This window comes from Dasypus novemcinctus, chromosome 11 (assembly GCF_030445035.2).
Source record: "Dasypus novemcinctus isolate mDasNov1 chromosome 11, mDasNov1.1.hap2, whole genome shotgun sequence".
Lineage (NCBI taxonomy): Eukaryota > Metazoa > Chordata > Mammalia > Cingulata > Dasypodidae > Dasypus > Dasypus novemcinctus.
In genome coordinates, this window is record NC_080683.1 from 34,252,501 (window position 1) to 34,268,862 (window position 16,362).

The following is a 16,362-nucleotide window of genomic DNA, read 5'->3' on the forward strand; positions in this document are numbered from 1 at the left end:
TTGGAAATTGCATATCTGATAAAGGTTTAATATCCATGATATATAAAGAGATGCTACAACTCAACAATAAAAAAATGACCTGATTAAAAAATGGGCAAGAGACATTTGTCCAAACAAGAAATATAAATGGCAAAAAACACAAGAAAAAAATGTTTAACTTCAGTAACAATTAGGGAAGTGCAAATCAAATGCTACAATGAGATATCATTTCACACCTATTAAAATGGCAACTATTAGAAAGAAAACTACAAGTGTTGGAGAGGATGTGGAGAGATAGGAACACTGATTCACTGTTGGTGGTATTGCAGAATGGTGCGGCCACTGTGGAGGACTGGTTGGCAGTTCCTAAATAAGTTGAATATAGATTTGCCATATGACCCAGCAATTCCTCTACTGGGTATACACCCAGAAGAATTGAGAACAATGACATGAGCAGACATCTACACACTGATGTTTATAGCAGTGTTATTCACAATTGCTAAAAGTTGGAAACAAACCAGGTATCCATCAATCAATGAATGGATAAACAAACTGTGGTATAGTCACATGATGGAATATTATGCAGCTGTAAGAAGAAATGAAGTTGTAAAGCATGTGACAACATGGATGAAACTGGAGAACAATATATTGAGTGAATCAAGCCAGACAGAAAAGGACAAATACTCTATGATTGCACTACTATGAATTAAATATATTGTGCAATCCATAGAGTTACTAACTTGATTATGGGTCACCAGAAAATAGAAATAAGTTAGAGAATGGAAAGTTCAGGTTTAACTTGTGCATAATTGGTAAAAGGAAGTGTGTTAATCTTTGGTAATGAGTAGAAAAGGTGAAAGCCCAACAAAATGTTTATAACTAGATGTAGTATTATGTGGGTATGAAAGTGGTTTAAAGAGAATGTCTAAGGACATGTATGTTACTAAAAGGAAAGGTAAAAAATGTAACATGCGACTGTATAGCTTATACAACCACATGTGAAATACGAATATCTGTTAAATTGCATATATAAAACCATTTTTCTTTGAAACTGCACAAATGTATGTGAATACTTGCAGCAGTTTAATATTATTGATGAATTCCAAAAGTAATATTGGATTATGTTTGTAAACTGGTCTTTTCCTCTGGGCATACGAGATTATACTGGATTCCGAGGTTTACTTGACTAAGCAATTGTGTCAGTAGGGCTTTGACTCCCTGTCCCTTGGTGGGTGGGGCAAAGGCATGGCAAAGGACAGAGTTAAGGGATTTTGATGTTGGAGTTTAATGCTGAACTGTTAAGCTATAGCCCCGGGAAGTAAGCACACAGAGGAAAGAGAAGCAAGCCTCAGGAAGAAAGGAACCCTGAACCCAGAGAGAAGCAAACCTCTGGAAGGGAGGAACCCAGGAAGCCTGAACCCCCACAGCCATTGGCAGCCATCTTGCTCCAGCATGAGAAAATAGACTTTGATGAGGGGAGTAACTTATGCTTTATGGCCTGGTATTTGCAAGCTCTTACCACAAATAAATACCGTTTATAGGGAAGCAGACTTGGCCCAATGGATAGGGCATCCACCTACCACGTGGGAGGTCCACAGTTCAAACCCTGGGCCTCCTTGACCTGTGTGGAGCTGGCCCATGCCCGCAGGCTGATGCACGCAAGGAGTGCCGTGCCATGCAGGGGTGTCCCCCGCATAGGGGAGCCCCATGCTCAAAGAGTGCGCCCCGTAAGGAGAGCTGCCCAGCGCGAAAGAAAGTGAAGCCTGCCCAAGAATGATGCCGCACACATGGAGAGCTGACACAACAAGATGATGCAACAAAAAGGAACACAGATTCCTGGTGCCACTGCTAAGGATAGAAGTGGTCACAGAAGAACACCGTGAATGGACACAGAGAACAGACAACTGGGGGGGGAGGGGAGAGAAATAAATAAAAAATTAAAAAAAAAATACGCTTTATAAAAATCCACCAATTTCTGGTATTTTGCATGAGCACTCCCTTTGGCTGACTAATACAATACTACAAGATGCTAGAAGATGTTAATAGACAAAAAAAGATACCAGACACAATGTACTGCATATTTTATGATTCCATTTATATAAAATGTAAATATAAATCGATTTATAAAGATGAAATTAGATTAATGGCTATGTAGGGCTGAGGAAGGACTACTAAGTGGTATGGAGTTTTTCTTTTCAGAGTAATGAAATTGTTCTAAAATGTTTTGTGGTAATGAACGCACAACATTGTGATTATACTAAAAGTCATTGATTACATACTGTGGATAGATCATACGGTATGTGAATATATCTCAATAAAACTGCTAAATAAATAAATAAATAATCGTTCAAGAATAGCCAGAAATAGCAGCTATGTACAGCAGGGGAAGCATAGAAAGATGGAGAGGTGAAAAATTTTGTTTTTTTAAAATTATCATTCAAATAATGAAAATGCCCAACGATGTGATTATACCAAATACTATTGGTTGTACACTTTGGATCATTTATGTGTTTTATAATATGTATCAATAACATTTGTTTTTAAAAAAATACATTGTTAATTTTAGCTACTGTGAATTTTGTCTTTTTTTTTTCCCTAGCAAATTTAATTTTCCTAAATTGATTTTGGAGGTTTCACTGTTACAAATGCAATCTGATTTTCCAGTCAGATTTTTAACTAAAAGCATCCTGTGCAGTTTAGCCATTCCCAGTACTATTATGTTGATCATTTCTTCTAGTAACCTTTCAGTGAATTGGGTAAAAGGTGGATAGTGTGTGTTTATATCTGGAAGCAGAATGCAAAGATCACTAGTGGCTGTAGAAGTTTCTTAGAACTGCCTTAAAAAATTACCACAAACTGGATGGCTTAAAACAACAGAAATTTATTCTCTTATAATTCTGGAGACTTGAAGTCCAAATTCAAGGTATTGGTAGGGCCATGTTTTCTCTGAAGCTCTAGTGAAGAATATATTCCATGCCGCTGTCCTAGCTTCTTGTGATTGTAGGAAATCCTTGGTGTTCTTTGACTTGTAGATGCATCACTTCAATCTCTGCCTTCTGTCTTAACATGGTGTTCTCCCTGAGTGTCTATGTACAAATTTCCCTCTTATCAGGACACCAGTCATATTGGATTAAGGACCACTCTAACCCAGTATCATCTAATTTTCCTGAGTTACATTTGCCAATATCCTATTTCCAAATAAAATCACATTCACGGGTACCAGGGAGTTAGGACTTGAACATATCTTTTTTGAGGGATACAATTCAAACCACAACAATGGACCAATGTGGATCTGGGTGCTTGGCTAGTTCAAAATAACATAATTTTATTTATGCTTTATGGCAAACTTGACTTTTTTACTTGTTTTATAAATGTAACATTTTATGGTTCTTATTTTTTGTTTTTTTTAACTTCCATTTTGTTTTTCTTTTAAAGTTACTAAAAATTCCCTGAAAAGGTAAGTTTTCTCAGATATTCTAAGTGGATTTCCATCTAATGATTTTCCTTACCCAGCTCTACTGTATTGAATTGCTTTGGATTGGATTTTGTTTATAACAGTAATTTTATTCTTTCCTAAAGTACTTTTCAAATTTCATACTGAGGTCCAAAAGCACAGTGAAGATAATATTAGACTTACTTTTGTAATTCATCACTGATAAACCAAGTGAAAAAGGAAAAAAAAAAATTACTCATTTCTATTTTGCTTTCTTAAAAAAATTTTAAAAAGATTGTAAATCAACGTCTTGAGGGATTGATGAGGCAGGCAGGTGGTGGAATTCTAGGATTCCAGTAGAATCAAGACAATCCAAACCATTTGGCATTGGATTGCTTAATATATCTGAAGACTGGAGATAAGAAAGAACAGATCTTAACCACTTGCCTGTGAGCTACTATTCTGTCCTGTACAGACTTTCCTATGTGGCTTGTGGTTGGTGGAGATTTAAATCAACAAGTAAAGATTTTAGAAGAGGATAGACCATATAGTAGGATGTTCAGTGGTGCTGGCTATCATTCTTTAGTGGGTGCTGTAATAGTAGCCATTGATAGAAGACAGAATCCCTCTGCTTAAGGGGCTCATTTTCGTCAGAGTGACTGACAAGCAACAATTCTATCCCAGTGCATGGCGGTCAGCCCAAGCTGCTGTGGAAGCAAATAACCTAGAGCAGTGGTTTGTAAACTTTGACTCTCAGATCTCTTATGCACTCTTAAAAATTACTGAGAGACACCTAAGAGCTTTTGTTTGTATGGGTTACATCTACTGATATTTACTGTCGGAAATTAAAACTAAGAAAAATAAAAAAAATAATTTAAAAGTTACAATGAAATCTATCACATCACCATACATACTTTTTATGAGAAATATATTTTCCAAGAAAAATCAATGAGTGGCATCGTTTTAATTTTTGCAAATTTCTTTACTGTTTGGCTTGGAAGATGGCTGGATACTCACATGTACTTCTACATTTGTCAGCTGCTACAAGTTGGTATGGCTGAAGGATAAGGTGAACATTTGGCCTCATACATACGTAATTAGCAAAGGAATTGCAGATTCTCTGAAAGGTCTTGAGGACCCCTCCAGGTGATCCTGAGAACACACTTCGAGAGCTACTACTTAGACTTTGGATACCATTAAAGTTGCCCGTTGAAGTAAACCTTTGAGTCTCGAAGTAGGCCAAATATTTAGGGCCAGGGTGAGGGTGCAGGCGGCTAATGGTCAAGCTGCTGTGCAGAGCCTGTAGAGACGCTAAAGCAAGCGGCCTCATTTGTTGTGCCCAAGTCTCCCGCTCTTAAATACACACCCACTTACTAAAAAGTACCTCGAGTGAGGAGACTATCTTTGTCCATAAACATCACATTACGATGCCTTAGTATTCATTAGAGCTGGGAAAAAGCGACCATCTATTGCTTCGTCCACTTCGGCCCGCCCGCGAGGTAAAAACTGGAGGCCCGACGACAATATAGCGTCTTCGAAGGACAGGGAGGGTCGCGGAAACGCACTGGAGCGCGGTGGAGAAAAGCCCCGCGGATCTCAGCCGGGCGAGGCGCAGGTCGGGAGGCCCGACAGCGCGCAGGCGCGGCGGCGCAGGCCGCGGTGCCCAGAACGGTAAACAGTGGGGTCACGTGATGCGGCCCCGCTCCTGTCCCCGCGCCGCCGCCGCACGCCTATGGCTGCGGGGTCTCGCGCCGCTGCATAGTCTACCCGAGGCGAGCGACCCTCAGGCCTTGGGCGGCGGCCGCTGCAAAAAGGTTTAGGAGGGTGGCGCGGAAGTCAGGAGTAGTGTCGTCGGCCGCAGCCGCTCGGCCTCGAGAGGAAAAGAGGCTGTGGCAGCGACGCCGACGTCCTGCGCGTACCCCCTCTCCACGGCACCCACCGGGCCCCCTCCTCCTCCTCGGCGGCGGCGGCAGCGGCCACCATCTTCCTCCTGCTGCCAGTGGTAGCGCTCGTCTGGCGGAGCTGGGTGAGTTGCGGCTCTGGCCGCGGCCAGGGAGACAGGCAGTCCTCCCCTCCCCCACCCCACCCCTTCCACACACACACAGCGCCGCCCGGGCCTCCTCGCCCCTCCCGCGGCGGACACTCCGCGCCTTTCTCCCGCGCAGCGGGGAAAATCGCCCCTTGGGCCTCTTGCGCAACGTCCTCGGCCTGCTCTGGCCGCGTCTCCGCCACCCGGAACCGTTTGGACCTCGGGCTGGGGAAGGAACCGCGGCAGCGCGGTCGCAGGCGGAGGGGCCAGGCCGCGGCCTTTCCCAGCCCCTGGTCCCGGGCCTTTGGGCGACGAGGGTGCCCCGCCGCCTCCGCTCGGCGCGCAGGCCCGGAGGCCCGGCGGGCGCTGCCAAGAAGACCAGGTCCGTAGCCCTCCCAACCCGGTCCTTTGAGACTTTTTTCTCTTGGGGGGTGGGGTCCCCGGCATCGAGCTTTGAGCTCTGTCGGGAAAGGGGAGACTGGCCTTGGTCGCGAGGCCGAGCCGGGTCTCATCTTTTGGAAAGGAGAGTTGGCGCTCCATCCATTCTCCTGCTCCCGCGCGCTTTTGTGCTCGGGACCCAAACTGTCGACTCTCTTTTCCTTAGTTTAAAATGAAAAACCTAGAATCTTGTCTTTCGAGTGTACGTGTAATTTAATGAACCACTTGTCGATACGTACTTGTTAATGGTGCTAAATAACTGATCACCTGACACGGGGTGGGGGCGGGGAGGAGGGAGAAAGAGAATGTTGGTGTCGCGCACAGTTCAGTGTCCCCCCCCCACCATGATCTTTTTTTTACATTTGTTTTTTAAATGCCGTTTTCCAGAGACTTAGGACTCTTAAGTAATTTGAGTGTGTGATTATTGGTGCTATTCAGGAGTCGTTCATAGAATATGATCATGGATAGTCATTAATGTAAGTGGCAGCAACGCTTTAATAGTTTTACTTTTCATTGCGTGTAGACATAATTTAAAAAGAAACACCGATAATTGAGCCTTCTCCAAATACGAGCTTTACAAACTTATATTAAATTAAAATAAAACAAAAAGATACAGTAAACTACTTTGGAAGTATCTAAATAATACATTGTTCTATGTAGGTACTGTTTTGGGGTTTAACTTCCTTTTTTAAACTGGTTGTGAGTTCTTTCAAAACTATGCCTCAAAGGTAGAAAATTTTTTATTTTTGAGTGAAGTCTTTGGGATTGTGTAAATATTGGTAGGAGATGTCTGCTTGCGGTGGGACACGTGAGTCAAGAACCAGGAAATCTTTTCAGCTTTTGAAAATGTTTTTAATTTATATCTGTTTCAGAGCACAAAAGTTGTTATGTAAAGATCATTTCAAATAGTTGTTTTAAATATTCTCCACCACTTGGACATTTTTCCCTTTTACTATTATTTCTTTTTCTCCATTCTTCTATTTATTGTTCTTATATCGCCACAATGATGGTGTTTTCCCCCTCCGTTATTATTGTTATTTTTGAATACCATTTTACCCAAGATAGTAACAGAAGTTAAGGGCGGAGTTTTAGGAGGTATTGTTGCTTTAAGCCACAAAGTTAATTCCTTAGCAGCAGAGAGACATACTCAATTTAAGTTGTCCTAATTTTTAAGTATGCAGAATTACAACCTTAGATTTTAAGCTTTATGTGATAGCTGTACTGGTGACTTGTCAAAAGGATAACAATTGAGTTAGTGATGGGACCAAAGTTTTCCTCTGTGCTTTGCGTGCTTTATAGGCTCACTTACTGAGAGACATAAAAATGTAATTTATTATATTGCTTTTGCATCCTGTTAGGAGAATAGTGACCTTCCTTATCTATCCCACTGAATTAGTTATGCATTCTCTGCTGTTGGGATAGACCTTAGATAGTTTACATTACTGATCCTTGTGTATTATTTGTTGTAGATTCAGATAGGTCATATGTGAAGAGAAGTGGCCTTTGTAAATGTAGGTGAAGAATAGATTTTTCCAAATGTGATTTTCAGGAGACAAAAATGGAAACGAAATTGTCTTATTTGTATTCATCATTTAAAATCATATTAGATTTTTAAATTGTATTGAGCATTGAATCAACTGGGAAATGTTGATAATTTTTTTTTTGGCTTATATAATATCCCATTAATAAAACCATATTATTGATAAAAGTTGGAGGGTAGCAAATGACAATTTAGATTATTGCAAAATTATCTTAAAAGTTTAGATGGTTACAGAGTATGGAGCATACTTGGAAAGACTGCATAATGTAAAGTAAGAAAACATAGTTCCTATTTTTGGGTACTGAAACAGAGAATGGCTATCTTCCTTGAAATGACAGTGTGTTGTTTCCCTTCTGATACATTTTGCTGTCTAAAATGTGCACCTTTTTTTTTTTCCTTTATATAGATTGTACTATTTTAATTTTTCATGAAATCTTTTTCTTTTTTTCTAGAGCTGTGACCTTTTCTGTTTAAATGAGATAATGAGGTTTATTGGTCAGCATCTTAGGTTTGTGGGTTACTCATAAGTACTTGACCACACACTCTTAAGGAATTCAGGGTTCTTAGGATACTGATTTCTAAATAATTTCAGAAATTCTTTCTGACAGGTGGTTGTCTTTGTTTTCTGGAGCAATGTATCTTGGTCTTTGTTTTTCTCATCTGTTAGAGCACCCTCTGATAATCCTGGAGCATCCATTCAGAAGCATTGACATCTAATTTTTTAACTGCAAGGACTTGGTGAAATGTTGCATATTTATGATACTGTTGCATTTTTGAGAATAGTAAAAAACATTGTCCTTTAATTGTTGCCTTTTGATTACACTTGAAAAGGTTTTTGAGAGTATTGATTTAGTGCTGTTTCTGTTCTCAAGTTATGTGGTCTAGGTGGTGCAACAAGATTCAAAGACATGAGATGCTATATCAGCATAATAGAAGAGTAAAGTATTTCAGGAGTTATAAAAATCATTGTATGAGGAATGCCCAATGCCAACATGGATAATTATTGCCATGTATTGTGTATTTAGGCCTTTTTTTTTTTTTGTAGGTCAGGGGATTAAAATTTTTATGACCATCTGTACAATGACGAGGGAATGAAGAGAAGTAGTTAAATAAAGTAAAAATTTCAAATACTGTCCAAAGTCTTTTGGCATAATCTTTTATTACACAAAGTTTTGAATGGCATAATAGATTGTATAGAAAGACACAACATAGTAGTTTTATTCCATCATTCATAACTTGAGCTGGTCATATGAGAATATTCTAGGAATTGTAGACTGAAAATAAATTGGGAAGTTTGTAGTTGATAATGTGCCTTTTATCCAAATGATGTAGTTGTTCCTATACTTTGAAGATAGCCATTTTTGTTTTTAAAGTATGGGGTGACCAAATACACATTTCTTGCTTTATTTTGGAAGAAGGGTGAGTCACTTTTATTTCCAGTATATTTTTAAGATTTCATTAATGATATTTTGACTGTAAAAATTATTGTGTGTTATGCAAGTAGATTGTATAAAGTATAGTAGCTTAAAAAGTGAAGGCTCAGGAGTCACACTGCCTGGCTTTGAATTTGCCTCTGCTATAAACTGGCTGTGTGACCTTGGGTAAATTACTTAATCGTTTGGGCCTCTCAGTTTGCTCACCTGTAAAAGAGGGATAGTAATTGCACCTACCTCACAGGGTTGTTGTGAGGAAGTAATGAGACACTTAGCATAGGGTCTGGCACATAGTATGTACTCAGTACAGGGGGTTTTTAATGATGAGCTAGTTCTTCTACTTCTATGGCTAACCCAAATTTCTAATGCTGCTTCTCTTCATGCTAGTAGGATATGCTGTAAGCCTTGAAGTTAACTCTTTTCTGCTATTGTTGGCTAGTGTAATTCTGTTTTTGTCAGTTTCAACTTGTACTTGATAGTCTTTTCTCCAGGTTCTTTGGTCTTAGTTTTCTTTGTATGGGAGACACCTTGGTACCTTTTATTCTTTTTACCTGATAAATTCAGAAAAGAACTTATGATCCTTTTTATGAAGTCTGGCCAATAGATTTTAACCAAGAAACTGTACCAGAATTTGAAATGGGTGTGTAGACCAGTTAGCTGCCTGAGTTGCATTGCGATTTGCAGAATTGTGTTTTTTTCTTTTGTGGAATAAACTCTAAAATGAAATGGAACCATTTAGTTCTTTTCCTTACCTGAAAGAATAATCTACAATTTATCTTTTTATTTACTTATTTATTTATTTATTCTTGTTTGTTTGTCTACAATTTATCTTAAGGTTCTTGTACTGTAAGTGGTTAAGAACTCCCCTTGGTGTCATACAGAGATGATTTGACTCCCAACTCTGTTACTTATTTATTCTGTCATATTGGGTGTAGCTTCACTAAGCTTTAGGCCTTCTCTTGTAAATTGAGAATACTAGTACCTGTTTAATTATGTTATTGTGAGGATTAAAGTTGTTTAGCACAGTGCTTGAACATAATGACATTTACTGAATTTACACATAATAAACTTTCAATGAATTTAACTTCATAGATAATATAGGGTAGTGAAAAGCACCTTGACTTTTGAATGAGATTTCTGGGTTCACATTTCACCTCCACCATTTACTATAGCAAGTAATATATAATGGAGATTATAATGTAGGGTTGTTGGCATTATTGACATTTTGGGCCAGACAGTTCTTTGTTTTGGGGTTGTCTTAGTGCACTGGAGGATATTTAGCAGCATCCCTGGCCTCTAATCATTAGATATCAATTGAATCCCTTCCAGTTGTAGTAGCTAAAAAATGACCTAAGGAGGGTGGGGGGTGGAGGGGATTGCCTTGGTTGAAAACTGCTGATATAAAGGCTATCCATATAGAACAATGCCTGGGATGAAGTTAGAGCACAGTAAGTTTTTACATATTGCCATATCTAGAAGTAGTCCTTTTATCCTATTACTACTACTGCCTATCGAACATTTGTTCTTACTAAGCATGCCTGATTAAATTGATTGCTTCCAGGTCTAGGGCCTGGAAGGCACCAAACCTACTTTACTCCCACGGCTTTTGCTCTTCTGGTCTTTTCCTTCAATTATGCATGGAACACCACTCCCTCACTGACTTCAGGTTTTGGCTCCAGTGTCACCCTAATTAATTAGCAAGACCTTCATACATAGAATATACCCAAATCATGATCACTATTACTCTAATTTTCTTCATAGATTTTATCTCCTGATGTATATTTGTCTGCCCCACCTTGACCACCCTCTCCTGCGCCCTCCTGTCCCCCATCCCCATCCGCCAAGAAATAAACAGCAAGCACTTCCTCATAAGATAGCCTGGTAGGGCCTTATGATAGCTTTAGTGATTTATTGTTAGGTTTATATATGCTATTTTTTTTTCCTTAAAGGACATAATATGATAAAATGATTCTGAAGTTTTTGAAAAGTCGGGATAAGCAATTTTTATTTACTCTTAGGTTAAAGTGGTTTTTTTTTTTAAGTCTAATTTTTTTTACTATTGGTGCTTTCTAAATTTCATCTTTTTTGTATCTTATTTATATCTGAAATATTTACAAAATATTATATGTTGGTTTAATTAGTATTCTGTCAGTATAAACTAACTTTGGCTGAAGTATATTTCCCTGAGAATTACAGATGAAACAGAAGCATGAAATGTCTTTGGACTCAGATGAGATTTTATTAAGTATGTTAGTACTAATAGTTTTTTTTTTTTAAGTTGTATTCGGAGTCTTAAAACATAAAGTTCATCAAACCAAGTCGGCCAGTCACAATTAGCACATGCTGTTTCCTATGCCTGGACTATCCTCTGGACTTCAGGATCCAGCGCACACATCACCTGCTTTGCCTTTCTTGGTCTCTTGAGCTTCACTTTTCTCTGTAATACTATAGGTATATATGTAGCCCTTCATTTTTGTACTTACATATTTTGTTTTGATGTTTGCATGTTGTATTTGTTTATATGTCTGTATACTGTTCTGGATTGTAAATTACTTGAATTTGAGACTGGGATTTATTCCCCTAGTGTAATAATGCTTTGCGGTAGACATTTAATAAATGTATGAAAGAAAGAGTGATTTTGAATTAAGCACATTATCCAGTTTTCTGACTTACCTAGTAACATTTGATTGTGTGTAAAAATGAGATGTGACTCTGAACCTGGAAACACTTTTTGATTTTAGCGTATATATAGTCTCAAATTATTAGTATTGATTTAATTGGATTTATACCTATATTAGCAATTTAAAATACACTCTAGGTAGACTTGTTATATTTTAACTATTACATTTATAATGTCAAATGTATGGATGCATTTAAATACAATTTTAATGTAAGGACCAGGCATTTGTTCAACTTATGCAGTCTAATAATTAAGAGAGCTTCTGAATCAGCTTTAATTTCCCCCCCTTAATTAGATCTCATCATCTTTGTCCATCCACATTACTAACTATCACAGGTCATTCTATTTTTAGATTAGTGGGGTTTTTTTTTGTAACTTTTAGTTTTGGAATAATTTTATATTTACAGAAAAGTTGAGCAAGGGTAGTACAGAGAATACCTGTATACCCCTCACCTATTTTCTCTGATTAACATTTGACATAACTCTGGTACCTTTAGCCAAACTAAGATTAACCTTGGTACATTACTGTTAACTAAACTGTTGCAGACTCCTCCGCCCCCCCCCCCCCCCCCCCCCCCCCCCCGCCCGCCCCAATTTCCCAGTTTTTCCACTAATGTCATTTTTCTGTTTCAGGAGCCAATCCAGAAAAACATACTGCATTTAGTTAGATTAGTATTCATTTTAAGTGAGTTGATATTTCTACAGTTGGTTTTCTATGGTGTTTGCCAATGGAGAGCTTTTATTATTTTGACAGCCTTAGAGGTCTGAAACTTTTTTTTTTTTTTTTAATTACTTTAAAGGAATGGGTGTAGCTCAGTGGTTCAGTGCCTCCTTTTCATGTATGAGGTCTGAGTTTCAATCCCTGGTACCTCCTAAAAGGAAAAAGAAAAATTACTTTGTATCTTCAATAAATGTTACTTTCTTCATGGTTTTGTAGTAAGGTCGCACACTTTTAATTTTTTTGGCGTTCTTCCTGGAATTACCCCCAGCACTAATTGGAAACACGTGAAAAATCAGTCTCATTATTTTACAAGTTTCCCTTAAAATGTATTCCGAAAAACCTTAGTCTATGGGTCCTATGAAAAGTGTCTTCTTTGACCCATGAGTTTGGGATGCTTTATACTCTATCCTGTTTTAGAAGATTCCAGTTTCATTGGCCTATAAACATGTCTGAAACCTTAGTAAACGTGTGTAATAAATAAAAGTTATTATATTAAAAAAAAGAACTTTGTTATACTCAGGCTTTCTCTACCTTTGACCATGGAACCCTTTTCTTTATAATATTATTGAAGTACAGGGAATGGATTTAATACTGCTTTTAAGTCATACCAGTTTTGACTGAAAAACAACAGTACTGGAAAGTTTGATTCACCCATCTTGCTCGTAATGTTTCATTTTTAAATAATTGCTCCTTAAAGACTAAATATTGTCTATTGTTGGTATTTTAAAAAGTGCCACAGGCTCTGAAGGCAATTTTAGCAAACAAGCTTTGGGATGGTTTCCCTAATACTTGAAAAAAAAGTATTGCTCTCTTAGATGAGTATTTAAAATGGGCTGGTCCTCATAGCTTTGTGATCTTGAACACTTTTGAATGTCTCTACCATTTGAAAGCACACTATGAATAATAGTTGGTACAACAGTAAGAACCTCAGGTGAGGTTTGAAGAATTTACCAGTCTTATATTGCTATAGGAATGAGTGCCTTTTCATTAGATTCAGCATACCATTTTTAGAAGGAAGGTTAACCATTGGTTCTTGAGCTGAATTTTTTGTTTTTCATTTTGATTCATATAGGGAAAAAAAATTACTAATCAGTATGCCAACTCTGAAGAGTGTAGTTTTAGCTTGTGTAAACTTTGGATTCTAGCATATTCAGATAAATGAATTTGTTGGGCGTTCTGTTTACTTAATTTTGTAAACATTCAGTACTTTTTTTTTTCAGTAAATTTTTTTCAATAATGCAATTTATTATACTATCTTTTCTTTGAAATCTAAAAACATATTAATGGAGGTGTTGGTGATATATGATAATTGAGTCTGTCTTTGGCACTGAGATCAGATAACTGTAGAGAATTAAATCTTAAAGGAATTTGTCCTAGATTTTCATCAGCATTGCTAATTATAATTTGCTATTAATGTTGTAATTAGAGAATGCATGTAAAATAATCAGCAAATAAAATAGTATTTTATTTCAGGGCTTTATTAGTATTTCATTGTAAATAAATTGCCAAGTTTGAGAAGTGAATCTCTTTTGATGTATTCAGAAGGAGATTAACAATTATGAGAGTGAGCAAATTTTTAAAAATTGAGATATAGTGAACTGCATCATTTAAAAAGAAGTGATTGATAGATTTTGGTGGATATATGTACCTGTGAAACCACCACCATATTATCAAGATTTAGAACATTTCCGTCATCCTCTTAAGTGTTCTTGTTCCCCTTTGCAATCCCTCTCTCCCCTGTCCCCAAACCCAAGCAATTACTGATCTGTGGATACTTGTTTATAAAGTATAGCCTCAAATAAGTCAAATCCTTCCTGCTCCTTAGCTCTTGGGAAAAAAGGGACTTTGGAATCTGAAATCTGGGTTTAAATCTTGGCTTTGTTTTGAGACCTTATAAAAGGCATTTAAATGCTTTAGGTGTAATTTATTATTGTGTATTAAGTGATGTAAGTGTAAGTAAAATGCTTAGCATAGTGCCAGCATATGATATGTACTCAATAAATGGCAGAGTATCCTTGAACTTTCCCCTCCTCCATTTTTGTAAGGGAAAGAATTCAAGGCCAGTTTATTTGAGAAATTTTGGTAGTTAAATGGACTTTTAAAATTTTAGTAACACTAGTAACATAGTTCTAGAAAATTGTAATCATAAAGCTATTTTAAAATTTGGAGCTGGTCTGAAAAACCTTGGAATTATGGAACCCAAAATTTCTGGGTTAGTCAGTAGAATTTTGTGGTCAACTAAATATAATTACATTTTCTTTTCGTTGTGTTTCCCCATCCGGGAAAGAGATTGATTAATTTTTCTCTAAAACCAATATTGAAGATAATTCAACTTTTAATATTTGTTTAGATCATGGTGTGTCCTTTGCTGAGCAATGCCTAGTATGTTGGTGCTATTCAAATAGACTAGCTTGATCATCTGTAGAGACCAGACAGCTCACTAAAATAAGAATTTGTCTGTGATACAGATTTTCTGCCATTTGTCTCATTTTCTCCTAAAGTAGACCCCAGAAAAAAATGTGTGTGTGTAGTTTTTTTGAGTTTTCTATTTGTTGTGTTTAGTTAATAATTTGTTTCCATTTTTCTTCCTTATCCCCTTCTAAAAAAACAAAAAACAAAAACAAACCTTTTTGTCTCTATATATTACCTTTCTTTAAATGCTTTTATAACTAAAACAAGGCTTCTTTACCGTTTTAATAGGTATGGGACAATAATTTGAATGACTTGATTTTAGCTCTTCTATGTGGACTTATTGTAAAAGCAGCACTTGATTCTTAATTTATGAAAAGGTTATGGTTCAAAACATGGTTTAAGCCATGTAATCCTTTCAAATGTGTCAAATTAATGGACTATCTACATAGTTCCCCTGTCCCCCCCAATAATCGAGTAAACAATAGGATTTCTGGTAAAATGATATTCTACATGTATGATGAAGAAACATTATTTAGTAAAGATTCGTTTTACATTTCCAAATGTATATTCTAAAAACATTCAGGAAATGTTTTTAAAAAACAGTTCAGAAATACCTTAAGTGTGTTTTTAGACTCAAACCTCTTAAAATAATTTGGTTTTAGGTGATTTTCAATTGATAGCTTTATTTCTTATGGTATTTTTTTTGTCTTTCTATAGGGCTTGAAAGACACACAGAAGTCTTCATGGATATAGTTGATACATTTAATCATTTAATTCCTACTGAACACTTAGATGATGCCCTATTTCTAGGATCCAACCTGGAGAATGAAGTCTGTGAGGATTTTAGTACAAGTCAAAATGTCTTAGAGGACTCGCTGAAGAACATGCTCAGCGATAAGGATCCTATGCTAGGATCTGCAAGTAACCAGTTCTGTTTGCCTGTTTTGGATAGCAATGATCCCAATTTCCAGATGCCTTGTTCAACAGGTAATTCTTTTTTTTTTTTCTTTTTCTTTTTTTTTTAGTCTGCAATTTAAAATAAAAGGAATTTTCAGCTTTCAGGAGCATTTTTTTTATTTTTTATGATGAGGGTAGTGAATGTAGGGTTCTTCCCTTTGAATTTAGGATTTCTTTTTCAGGCATCAAAATTAGTATATAAGTGAATGTGGAATTAACTTTGAGGATATAAGTAGGATGACCATATGATTTATCATTTAAAGCGGGTCACTTTTGAGAACTAAAGGGATGCTGTTAATAATTAGGCCATGACAACAGGTGTAAATTAGGACTTTCCCTGGCAAATAGAGCTTGCTTAGGAAATTGGGACAGGTTGCCACCCTAGATATAAGCCTGTGTGGAGTTAAAGGGAAGGATGAATTGACCCTTTTCAGTGTCCCTCCCATTGTATTTGCTTCCATTTTATATTCTTGGTATTTTGTTACATGTATCTCAAAACCAGAGAAACAACTCTAGACCCGTACTGTCCAGTACAGTAACCACTAGACATAGCTAATGGGCACTTGAAATGTGGCTAGTCCAAACTGAGATGTGCTATCAAATGCACATTAGATTTTGAAGAGTTAGTATAAAAAAACAGAACGTAAAGTATTTCATCCATTTTTAAAATATTGATTAAATGTTGAAAGGATATTTTCATTTTTTTCAGTTAAATAAAATATATTATTAAAATTGATTTC

General features: G+C 37.0%; 1 protein-coding gene across 7 annotated transcripts in view; it reads left to right on the plus strand.

Annotated features, from left to right (window-relative positions):
• Positions 1 to 5,049: 5,049 nt before the first annotated feature.
• The window catches only part of PHF3 (PHD finger protein 3), a 95,253-nt gene continuing 83,940 nt past the window's right edge, over positions 5,050 to 16,362 (plus strand). The window contains exons 1-2 of one of the 7 annotated variants that reach the window (XM_058306927.2): positions 5,064 to 5,438; positions 15,383 to 15,652. In XM_058306927.2, coding sequence (XP_058162910.1) covers positions 15,409 to 15,652 — 244 coding nt within the window. In that variant the 5' untranslated portion in view covers positions 5,064 to 5,438; positions 15,383 to 15,408. Of the gene's footprint in view, positions 5,824 to 15,382; positions 15,653 to 16,362 lie in introns of all 7 variants that reach the window. The other 6 variants (XM_058306929.2, XM_058306928.2, XM_058306930.2 and 3 more) reach the window with 6 other exon arrangements.